The sequence below is a fragment of the Coregonus clupeaformis genome, chromosome 29, assembly GCF_020615455.1.
Source record: "Coregonus clupeaformis isolate EN_2021a chromosome 29, ASM2061545v1, whole genome shotgun sequence".
In the NCBI taxonomy this organism is placed as follows: domain Eukaryota; kingdom Metazoa; phylum Chordata; class Actinopteri; order Salmoniformes; family Salmonidae; genus Coregonus; species Coregonus clupeaformis.
The window spans coordinates 37,079,886-37,092,735 of record NC_059220.1 but is presented as its reverse complement, the minus strand read 5'-3'; the positions used below and the strand labels follow the sequence as shown (position 1 = coordinate 37,092,735).

The window sequence follows — 12,850 nt, the reverse complement described above, 5'->3', positions numbered from 1 at the left end:
ATTTTTTAAAACATTAAATGCATTATGAAATAAAGGTAGTGAACGTTCAATTGCTAAAACATTGAAGATATTCAATTGATGTAAATAGAAAAATAGAAAATTACAATTAAATTAAATATATCCGTTTTGTATATTACTTTGTTCTTTATTTGATGACTTTATTATTTTTCATTCCTTTAAAAAAGTCATCTCATCTCTGCTCAGGCAGTAGTAGCCAGAGAGCCATAAAACGTTATCTTTGTGCTGCCCATACTGTACTGTTTTTAGTCATCCTAATTAGCTAGGCTAGCCTGCCTATGTATGCTGCAGAGCTGTCTGACAATCATTTTACTAGTTCTTCAAAGTAGATAAGGCATACTTTCACAAACTGTCTCTATCATTCTCTCTCGTTGTGTTGTTTACATTCCTTTCTCATGTGGTCTGTGTGTATCTTACCTAATGTAGCAGGAGTAAAAGTGTATCCATCTCTGTAGGAGCCAGAAAGAACAGGCACAATGGATTATGGTCATTGTAGTCATTTACCACACATCTGCACTGAACTAAGTTAAATATTTGCTTAATGAAAACTACAACTCCTTTCAGCCCAGCATGCCACATAATTCTTGACTTGATTTCTCTCAATAATTATTTGATTTCCCTCTAGAGAAACGGCACGTTGGGCTCACAAAAAAAACAACTAAATGGAATTCAAGTAATTGAACCGTAATCGTCAATTAGTTGTTTAATATTAGTGAAAAAACTGACATTTGGGTTAATCGCTCAGCAGTAGTCAGACTCGGAGCTGGTCTGGCTGTGCTGGACAAAGGCAGGAAGGGAGTCAGTCTAAAAGGACCATTTGCTAGCGTGTCATAACTGACCATGTTCTCATGGCCGTAGAGGAGTTACTGGTGGGAGGCCAGGTCTTCGAAGAACAACCCCATCGGCTCCAGCCCAGTCACATCATATACACTGCTTTTCCATTTCCACATTGATGTCATGCCTATTGTACCACCAGCTAAGCCGGTGCTGTTTCACTTACTGCACGGAAGAAAGCAAAGTTGCAAATGGAAAATGAGCTGGTACTGGAGAGAATCTGATGAAAGATGAGAGAATACTAGGATATAACTGTCTCTTCTCCGTTGCATTTCACTTAAGATATTCTTTATTTCCGATCCATTTCCTTCGAGAAAAAGCTGATCTAATGCTATTACCGTAAGTCACAGAATAGTCATAACTGGTTAGAACATCATTAGCAGGTGTATGACCACACACTGATCTGTACTACCAGTCCGGTATGCGAGGCTGGTGGAGCTTACTCTCACATACGGCAAGATAACTGGTTCATCCATACCAGTGGCAGTGAAAACTGTGTGGCCTTCTTAACATGGCCTGTGCTTAGAGCTGGCGCTCAAAGCCATGTGATGATGACACACACCACCACCAATGAAGACGCTCAGTGACTCAGTTCAGGAAAACACGGGGCTGTGACACTGGCATGGCACGCATGATCACGCATTGTTATTTGGGATTGGACTGAAACCTAAGTCCTTCGATTCCTTCACAGCACCAGCACTGACTCTTAAACCCAATTTGACCCCAACAAGTATACACATTCTTTACCTCTTTGCTTCAGTGGTTACTGGTCACCAGTGCATGATGGGGAAGGATGGAGGGAGGAAGGGAAGAGAGGGAGGAAGCCCGTGCTTCCTCTGAGGGAGGAGGGTTGCAGCCAGCCGGAGTTACTCACCCTAAGGTCCCTTCCACCCCCTCTGTTCCCCAGCCTCCATAGGGTGGTGCTTCCTTTCCGTGCAACTCCCCTATGCAAAAAAACCTCCATGCAGTTTGCATAGACATGGTTGTGTTCAGTAGGAGGCAATGGAAGAAAATGGACTGAAACTGTGAGGGACTACTACCTGGACGTGTTTCATTGTGTGTCCTAATGAACACGGCGCTGGACTAGCCTTTCCTCTGGACACACTTATAGTTTCATGGGTGTGTTTGAAATTGAATGTGTGTGGTTGTTTACATAGCCAAGTAGTGAAGGTTTGGGTGTCTGTGTGAGTTTGTCTGTTTGTTTGGCGTCTTGTCTACTGGTCTCTTTGTTTGTGTGCATTCCTTTCAATGCAAAGAAAATGAGGAATTGTGAAAATTGGACCCTAAGGGCCAAGAGCAAACAAAGGGTTTTGAAAATAATTAATTGGTTATAATGTTATTATTAACCAGTCTATAAGAATGCAGTCACTGAGGAATAAGTACAGATGAAATCTAGGCTACATCAGAATAATACTGTGGAAGTATGTTTTGTTCCCTAGCACAATTTGAAATGAGCAAACTGACAGTGTGGAAAAGGGATGAGCCCACATTTAGGCTATCAGTACAGCTGAAGAGCCCAATAATTAATGCTGCTATTATTAGACTTCCATATGGCAGCGTTGGGCTACAATGTGCTAACCAACAGGGCAGCCAAAATCATTGCACACCCATTGTGCCCATAGAGCAGTTTTGGAATTCAGAAAAGTATATTTAATGGGTTTTCTATGATGGGGTAAAACAGTTTATTCTCACTTTCCATTTTCGATAAAGTAACATTTCATGGTCATTCATCAGACACCTTTACAGTGAATGCGACTCTCAAGTGATTTACTGTAATATAGGCCTGCTACATGATCCATTAGTAGCCTTTGTGTGACCCTTGCAAGAATTGAACCCACAACCTTGTTTTTTTTGCCACTGTCAGCACTATGTGCACCACATCAGTCACTGGCTTCATCAATAAGTGCATCGATGACGTCGTCCCCACAGTGACTGTACGTACATACCCCAACCAGAAGCCATGGATTACAGGCAACATCCGCACTGAGCTAAAGGGTGGAGCTGCCGCTTTCAAGGAGCGGGACTCTAACCTGGACACTTATAAGAAATCCCGCTATGCCCTCCGACGAACCATCAAACAGGCAAAGAGTCAATACAGGACTAAGATTGAATCGTACTACACTGGCTCCGACGCTCGTCGGATGTGGCAGGGCTTGCAAACTATTACAGACTACAAAGGGAAGCACAGCTGCGAGCTGCCTAGTGACACGAGCCTACCAGACGAGCTAAATCACTTCTATGCTCGCTTCGAGGCAAGCAACACTGAAGCATGCATGAGAGCATCAGCTGTTCCGGGTGACTGTGATCACGCTCTCCGTAACCGATGTGAGTAAGACTTTTAAGCAGGTCTACATTCACTTCTAGTCCTTAGGAAACTTTGCAGTATTTTGTTTTTTTATGTATTATTTCTTACATTGTTAGCCCAGAAAATCGTTAAGTTTTATTACATACAGCCGGGAAGAACTATTGGATATCAGAGCGGCATCAACTTACCAGCACTACGAACAGGAATACGACTTTCCCGAAGCGGATCCTTTGTTCGCACCACCCAGGGCATTTGAACTGATTCCAGAGGCCGACCCAAAACAACGCCGCCGGAGGAGAGGGAGCCGGAGCGGTCTTCTAGTCAAACTTAGGAGGCGCGCACACCACCCATCTTTTCTGAGTATATTACTCGCTAATGTCCAGTCCCTAGACAACAAAGTCGACGAGATCAGGGCAACGGTTGCTTTCCAGAGAGACATCAGGGATTTCACGGAAACATGGCTGTCTCGGGATATACTGTCCCCGTCCATACAGCCATCTGGGTTCTCAGTACATTGCGCCGACAGGAATAAACATCTCTCTGGGAAGAAGAAAGGTGGAGGGGGGGGGGGGGTATGCTTCATGACTAATGACTCCTGGTGTAATTGTAACAACATACAGGAACTAATTTTGTTCACCTGACCTAGAATTCCTCATAATCAAATGCCGACAGTATTATCTCCCAAGAGAATTCTCCTCGGTTATTGTTACAGCCGTGTATATCCCCCCTAAAGCTGATACCACGACGGCCCTCAAGGAACTTCACTGGACTTTATGCAAACTGGAAACCATATATCCTGAGGCTGCATTTATTGTAGCTGGGGATTGTAACAAAGCAAATTTGAGAAAAAGGCTTCCTAAAATCAGCATATTGACTGTAGCACTCACGCTGGAAAAACACTAGACCATTGTTATACTAATTTCCACAATGCATACAAGGCCCTGACCCCGCCCTCCTTTCGGCAAATCTGACCACGACTCCATTTTGCTCCTCCCTTCCTATAGGCAGAAACTCAAACAGGAGGCACCCGTGCTTAGGACTATTCAACGCTGGTCTGACCAATCGGAATCTACGCTTCAAGATTGTTTTGATCACGCGGACTGGGATATGTTCTGGGTAGCCTCTGAGAATAATATATACGTATACGCTGATTCGGTGAGTGGGTTTATAAGGAAGTGTATAGGAGATGTCGTACCCACTGTGACTATTAAAACCTACCCTAACCAGAAACCGTGGGTAGATGGCAGCATTCGCGAAAAACTGAAAGCACGAACCACCACATTTAACCATGGCAAGGTGACTGGTAATATGGCAGAATACAAACAGAGTGGTCGTTCCCTCCGCAAGGCAATCAATCAGGCAAAACGTAAATATTGAGACAAAGTGGAGTCGCAATTCAACGGCTTAGACACGAGACGTATGTGGAAGGGTTTACAGACAATCACGGACTACAATTGGAAAACCAGCCACGTTGCGGACACTGACGTCTTGCTGCCAGACAAGCTAAACAAGTTCTTTGCCCGCTTTGAGGATAGCACAGTACCACCGATTCGGCCAGCTACCAAGGACTGTGGGCTCTCCTTTTCCGTGGCCGATGTGAGTAAGACATTTAAACGTGTTAACCCTCGCAAGGCTGTCGGCCCAGACGGCATTCCTAGCCGCGTCCTCAGAGCATACGCACACCAGCTGGCTGGTGTGTTTATGGACGTATTCAATCTCTCCCTATCCCAGTCTGCTGTCCCCACATGCTTCAAGATGGCCACCATTGTTCCTGTACCCAAGAATGCAAAGGTAACTGAACTAAATGACTATTGCCCCGTAGCACTCACTTCTGTCATCATGAAGTGCTTTGAGAGACTAGTCAAGGATCATATCACCTCCACCTTACCTGTCACCCTAGACCCACTTCAATTTGCTTACCACCCCAATAGGTCCACAGACGATGCAATCGCCATCACACTGCCCTATCCCATATGGACAAGAGGAACACCTATGTAAGAATGCTGTTCATTGACTATAGCTCAGCATTCAACACCATAGTACCCTCCAAGCTCATCATCAAGGTAGGAAATAACATCTCCACTTCGCTGATCCTCAACACTGGGGCCCCACAAGGGTGTGTGCTCAGCCCCCTCCTGTACTCCCTGTTCACCCATGACTGCGTAGCCATGCACGCCTCCAACTCGATCATCAAGTTTGCAGACGACACAGCAGTAGTTGGCTTGATTACCAACAACGTTGAGACAGCCTACAGGGAGGAGGTGACGGCTCTCGGAGTGTGGTGTCAGGAAAATAACCTCTCAATCAATGTCAAAAAAACAAAGGAGATGATCGTGGACTTCAGGAAACAGCAGAGGGAGTACCCCCTATCCACATCGACAGGACAGCAGTGGAGAAGGTGGGAAGTTTTAAGTTCCTTGGCGTACATATCACTGACAAACTGAAATGGTCCACCCACACAGACAGTGTGGTGAAGAAGGCGCAGCAACGTCTCTTCAACCTCAGGAGGCTGAAGAAATTTGGCCTGTCACCTGAAACCCTCACAAACTTTTACAGATGCACAATTGAGAGCATCCTGTCGGGCTGTATCACCGCCTGGTACGGCAACTGCACCGCCCACAACCGCAGGGCTCTCCAGAGGGTGTTGCGGTCTGCACAACGCATCACCGGGGGCAAACTACCTGCCCTCCAGGACACCTACAGCACCCGATGTCACAGGTAGGCCAAAAATATAATCAAGGACAACTACCACCCTAGCCACTGCCTGTTCACCCTGCTATCATCCAGAAGGCGATGTCAGTACAGGTGCATCAAAGCTAGGACCGAGAGACTGAAAAATAGCTTCTATCTCAAGGCCATCAGACTGTTAAACAGCCATCACTAGCACAGAGAGGCTGCTGCCTACATACAGACTTGAAAATCACTGGCCACTTTAATAAATGGAACACTAGTCACTTTAATAATGCCACTTTAATAATGTTTACATATCTTACATTCCCCATCTCATATGTATATACTGTATTCCATACTGTCTATTGCATCTTAGCCTGTGCCACTCTGATATTGACATTGCTCATCCATATATTTATATATTCTTATTCCATTCCTTTACTTAGATTGTGTGTATTAGGTATTTTGTTGTGGAACAGTTAGATATTACTTGCTAGATATTGCTGCACTGTCGGAACTAGAAGCACAAGCATTTAGCTACACTCGCAATAACATCTGCTAACCATGTGTATGAAACCAATACATTTGATTTGATTTGAAGGCCACAGGGCCAGACGGATTAGCAGGACGTGTACTCCGAGCATGCGCCGACCAACTGGCAAGTGTCTTCACTGACATTTTCAACATGTCCCTGTCTGAGTCTGTAATACCAACATGTTTCAAGCAGACCACCATAGTCCCTGTGCCCAAGAACACTAAGGTAACCTGCCTAAATGACTACCGACCCGTAGCACTGACGTCTGTAGCAATGAAGTGCTTTGAAAGGCTGGTCATGGCTCACATCAACACAATTATCTCAGAAACCCTAGACCCACTCCAATATGCATACCGCCCCAACATATCCACAGATGATGCAATCTCTATTGCGCTCCACACTGCCCTTTCCCACCTGGACAAGAGGAACACCTACGTGAGAATGCTATTAATTGACTACAGCTCAGCGTTCAACACTGTAGTTCCCTCAAAGCTCATCACTAAGCTAAGGACCCTGGGACTAAATAAGGACCCTGGGACTAAACACCTCCCTCTGCAACTGGATCCTGAACTTCCTGACGACCTCCCGAGGTGGTAAGGGTAGGTAAAAACACATCTGCCACGCTGATCCTTAACACGGGGGACCCTCAGGGGTGCGTGCTCAGTCCCCTCCTGTACCCCCTGTTCACCCATGACTGCATGGCCAGGCACGACTCCAACACCATCATTAAGTTCGCCGACGACACAACAGTGGTAGGCCTGATCACAGACAACGATGAGGCAGCCTGTAGGAAGGAGGTCAGAGACCTGGCCGTGTGGTGCCAGGACAACAACCTCTCCCTCAACGTGATCAAGACAAAGGAGATGATTGTGGACTACAGAAGAAAAAAAAAGAAAAGAGGACTGAGCACGCCCCCATTCTTATCGACGGGGCTGTAGTAGAACAAGTTGAGAGCTTCAAGTTCCTTGGTGTACACATCACCAACAAACTATTATGGTCCAAACACACCAAGACAGTCGTGAAGAGGGCACGACAAAGCCTATTCCCCTCAGGAGACTGAAAAGATTTGGCATGGGTCCTCAGATCCTCAAAAAGTTATACAGCTGCACCATCGAGAGCATCCTGACTGGTTGCATCACCGCCTGGTATGGCAACTGCTCGGCCTCCGACCGCAAGGCACTACAGAGGGTAGTGTGTACGGCCCAGTACATCACTGGGGCCAAGATTCCTGCCATCCGGGTCCTCCATACCAGGCAGTGTCAGAGGAAGGCCCTAAAAATAGTCAGACTCCAGCCACCCTAGTCATAGACTGTTCTCTCTGCTACCACACGGCAAGCGGTACCGGAGTGCCAAGTATAGGTCCAAAAACTTCTTAACAGCTTCTACCCCCAAGCCATAAGACTCCTAAACAGCTAATGAAAAGGCTACCCGGACTATAAGTCACATGATGAGGGCATTTGTGTGAGGAGGACTAATGGTTTTAGACACTTTGTTCTACAGTTATCGATTGAGTGACAGCTCAAATCCAAGATAAAAGGCAACAAGCCTTGGCCTATGCCTACCCAGTACTCACCAATCACTTAAAAAAGGGTTCTGCCAAGAAGAAAAAGCCTATGCTATACATTGCCTATATGTGCATCTCTCTGTCTTCACACTACTTAGATGCTCCCAAAGTTGACGATGACCCTGTTGATGTAATGTGACTGCATTAAACTCTGTCTGGGCCTGGGGCAAGTAAACAGTGTACAGATATTCTCCTTTCTATTCACATGATGATGGACCTACCCTGTACCTTTTTTAAGTTGTTCTGAACCTTTTCTATTTCCTCTCTCCCTCTCACAGAAAAGGACCTGAACACAAAATGTATTGTGGATATGAAAGGCAACCAGACCATCCTTCACCCAGGCGGAGGAAACCTGGGCAAGGGAGACTCCAGGTTGGTGTGTGTGTTTCTGTGTCTGTGTGTGCCCATGGGAGCCTGTTTCAGCTGTTGAAAGAGTTTGTGTCGCATGACTGTGTTTGCGTGTCGACAGTCGGTCTGTCTGTGTCACCTGCTGAGTGAACAATGATTAGGGTCGGGAAGGGGGGTTGAACAGTCTGTGTTTGTGTGTGTTGAGCGAGTGTGTGTTTCTGTGTGTGTGTATGGCAGCAGACTGCCCAGCCCTCGCTCTCCCAGGCTCATCCTGCCGTGTGTTGGGGCATAACTCTCCTCTGGCTGACTTCCTCTCTTTTTCTCAACCCTTCCGTTGCCCCGACAATGCAGGGGGGAGGTCACGGCGGGGTCAACGCCTTGTGACCATGGAACCCCTTTACATTTGGAGAAGCTGGGGAGTGAGAGAAAAAATTACTGAAAGAAAGAAAGCAAAAAAGCACTTGTTTGCTTTAGCATCTGTCGGCCATAAAGATCCTTGGTTGACTTTTATGGGGGTAAACAAGGGAAGCGCTATCATTTCTCTCTTTCTCTGCCCCTCTTTTCTTTATTTCCCTTTATTTTCCTCCGGTAACAATGGTGTGAGGGTTGGTGGGTGGACCAGGTTTTAAACTTGGAGGAGAAAGACGGAGCTGGCTGCTGCCCTCACACTGCAGACACTTTAATGGTGGAGCTGGGTTCATGTTGTGGGACCTGCTGCTGGGATGAAGAGATGAACGGAGTAGAGGCCCTCCTCACTCACTCACTCCCATAGAGCCTCTACTGACTACCAAGGCCCCAGATGCCTCCAATGACATGATTTCAAATGACTGCCCAGTGTTTAACCCAGTTTATCTTTGGCGGAGAGTGGGGGGGGGGTTCATTGCCATAGGGGCCCAGATGCCACCTATTGCACAAGTTCACACGGCACTGACTGGTCCCACTCCCCGATTCCCCCCCACTCCTCAAGGGCTGTTCAGCAGCAGACAGGGCTTCCACTGGAGTTTTCTCTCAGACGACATGAACCTAACCCTATATACAAATATAAGATATGCCATTTAGCAGACACTTTTATCCAAAGCGATTTAGTCATGCGTGCATACATTTTTATGTATGGGTGGTCCCGGGAATCTAACCCGCTATACTTGCGCTGTAAGCGCCATGCTCTACTACCTGAGCTACAGAGATCTCTATACAGTGCATTCGGAAAGTATTCCGACCCCTTGACTTTTTCCAAATTTTGTTACGTTACAGCCTTAATCTAAAATTGATTAAATTGTTTTTCCCCCCTCAATCTACACAAAATACCCCATAATAACTGGTTTTTAGAAATTTTTGCAAATGTATAAAAAAAAAAAAAAAAGTAATATATAACATTTACATAAGTATTCAGACCCTTTACTCAGTACTTTGAAGCACCTTTGGAGGCGATTACAGCCTTGAGTCTTCTTGGGTATGACGCTACAAGCTTGACACACCTTTATTTGGGGAGTTTCTCCCATTCTTCTCTGCAGATCCTCTCAAGCTCTGTCAGGTTGAATGGGGTGCATCGCTGCACAGCTATTTTCAGGTCTCTCCAGAGATGTTCGATCGGGTTCAAGTCAGGGCTTTGGCTGGGTCACTCAAGGACATTCAGAGCCACTCCTGCATTGTCTTGGCTGTGTGCTTAGGGTCGTTGTCCTGTTGGAAGGTGAACCTTCGCCCCAGTCTGAGGTCCTGAGTGCTTTGGAGCAGGTTTTCATCAAGGATCTCTCTGTTCTTTGCTCTTTCCCTCGATCCTGATTCCCAGTCCCTGCCGCTGAAAAACATCCCTACAGCATGATGCTGCCACCACCATGCTCACAGTAGGGATGGTGCCAGGTTTCCTCCAGACGTGACGCTTGGCATTCAGGCCAAAGAGTTCAATCTTGGTTTCATCAGACCAGAGAATCTTGTTTATCATAGTCTAAAGGACTTTAGGTGCCTTTTGGCAAGCTCCAAGCAGGCTGTCATGGGCATTTTCCTTAGGAGTGGCTTCCGTCTGGCCACTCTACTATAAAGGCCTGATTGGTGGAGTGTTGCAGAGATGGTTGTTCTTCTGGAACGTTCTCCCATCTCCACAGAGGAACTCTGGAGCTCTTTCAGAGTGACCATCGTGTTCTTGGTCACCTCCCTGACCAAGGCCCTTCTCCCCCGATTGCTCAGTTATAGATCTGTCAATCTAATTGAAAGCAAGTCTAAGAAGCGTTAGATCTGTTCTATGTGCTCTATTTCTATGCTTCACATTCTAACGTTTTGTTTTTGCGTCTTTTACTTTCAAATTTCTACAGTATTTTTGGTTATTGAAAATATATTTCACAGCGGTTTAGATGGCACAATGATTCTCTACACTATACATTGCTTGTTTTGTCACAAACTTAAATTTGGCAAACTATTAGAATTTTAGCATCCAGGAAATGGCGGAGCGATTTCTGCACATTGCAACTTTTAAAACGTGATGTTTTCGGTGCGAAAACCTGAAAAATCTGAAACCTGGAAAAACAACTGAGAGAACAGAATTTGGGGAAAAACAGAACAGATTTTATAGGGCCCTATAATATCCCTCCACTCCCCTGTCTTTTTCCTGATCCCAGCATGTGGAGGGTGGGACCGTGTTGTCTGACTGATCTCTCTCTCTCTCTCCATTGTGACTAGTGGAACATTGAACTGCTAATGTTTTGTCTCTGCTCCCGTGTCTTGTTAAAGTTAATGGCCGATTTAGGTTTGTTCTCCCTATGTGTTCTTTTCTGTAGCGATAGTTAGAATCAGGCATTGCGCTCTCTGTCGTGTCGATAGATGTTGTACCTTCTGTGTTGGCTGATCTGCTGTATCATGATTCATGAGTGGAAAATGATAATGTCAGATAGGGCCTGTCTGATTTTAATGTTCATAGGCCTACAGTAAAATTACACTCCCTGAATGTCCCTGGCTGGAACTGACTGTGCTCCACCTCCATTGAGACAAACTGGCCACTTGCTCAGCTTAGGCAGTCCTTGTACGGTGTATCTATCACTACCTTCAACAACCTTCAATAGATGAAGACCACCATACATGCACACAGGCCACACACATACACACACTAGGGCTGTGACAGTCATGGAATTTTGGATGATTGTAATTGGCCAGCCAAATGACCGTGGTCTCCGTAATAACCGTTTGAATAGCCCCCCAAAATTATTTATATATAGATATATACACACACACACACACACACACACACACAGTACCGGTCAAACATTTTGACACACCTACTCATTCCAGGGTTTTTCTTTATTTTTACTATTTTCTACATTGTAGAATAATAGTGAAGACATCAAAACTATGAAATAACACATATTGAATCATGTAGTAACCCAAAAAGTGTTAAAGAAATTAAAATATATTTTATATTTGAGGTTCTTCAAAGTAGCCACCCTTTCCCTTGATGACAGCTTTGCACACTCTTGGTATTCTCTCAACCAGCTTCATGAGGTAGTCACCTGGAATGCATTTCAATTAACAGGTGTGCCTTCTTAAAAGTTAATTTGTGGAATTTCTTTCCTTCTTAATGCGTTTGAGCCAATCAGTTGTGTTGCGACAAGGTGGGGGTGTATAGAGATGATAGCCCTATTTGGTAAAAGACCAAGTCCATATTATGGCAAGAACAGCTGAAATAAGCTTTTTGGTTACTACATGATTCCTTATGTGTTATTTCAGTTTTGATGTCTTCACTATTATTCTACAATGTAGAAAATAGTAAAAATAAAGAAAAACCCTTGAATGAGTACAGTCGTGGTCAAAAGTTTTGAGAATGACACAAGTATTGGTCTTCACAAAGTTCGCTGCTTCAGTGTTGTGAGATATTTTTGTCAGATGTTACTATGGTATACTGAGGTATACAGTGGGGGAAAAAAGTATTTAGTCAGCCACCAATTGCGCAAGTTCTCCCACTTAAAAAGATGACAGAGGCCTGTAATTTTCATCATAGGTACACGTCAACTATGACAGACAAATTGAGGGAAAAAAATCCAGAAAATCACATTGTAGGATTTCTAATGAATTTATTTGCAAATTATGGTGGAAAATAAGTATTTGGTCACCTACAAACAAGCAAGATTTCTGGCTCTCACAGACCTGTAACTTCCTCTTTAAGAGGCTCCTCTGTCCTCCACTCGTTACCTGTATTAATGGCACCTGTTTGAACTTGTTATCAGTATAAAATACACCTGTCCACAACCTCAAACAGTCACACTCCAAACTCCACTATGGCCAAGACCAAAGAGCTGTCAAAGGACACCAGAAACAAAATTGTAGACCTGCACCAGGCTAGGAAGACTGAATCTGCAATAGGTAAGCAGCTTGGTTTGAAGAAATCAACTGTGGGAGCAATTATTAGGAAATGAAAGACATACAAGACCACTGATAATCTCCCTCGATCTGGGGCTCCACGCAAGATCTCACCCCGTGGGGTCAAAATGATCACAAGAACGGTGCGCAAAAATCCCAGAACCACACGGGGGGACCTAGTGAATGACCTGCAGAGAGCTGGGACCAAAGTAACAAAGCCTACCATCAGTAACAC

General features: G+C 45.1%; 1 protein-coding gene across 4 annotated transcripts in view; it reads left to right on the top strand.

Annotated features, from left to right (window-relative positions):
- The window catches only part of LOC121545081 (kinesin-like protein KIF13B), a 70,180-nt gene that overhangs the window by 2,184 nt on the left and 55,146 nt on the right, over positions 1–12,850 (top strand). For all 4 annotated transcript variants that reach the window (XM_041855458.2, XM_041855460.2, XM_041855461.2 and 1 more), the window contains exon 3: positions 8,205–8,298. In XM_041855458.2, the coding sequence (XP_041711392.2) occupies positions 8,205–8,298 (94 nt within the window). The remainder of the gene's footprint in view (positions 1–8,204; positions 8,299–12,850) is intronic.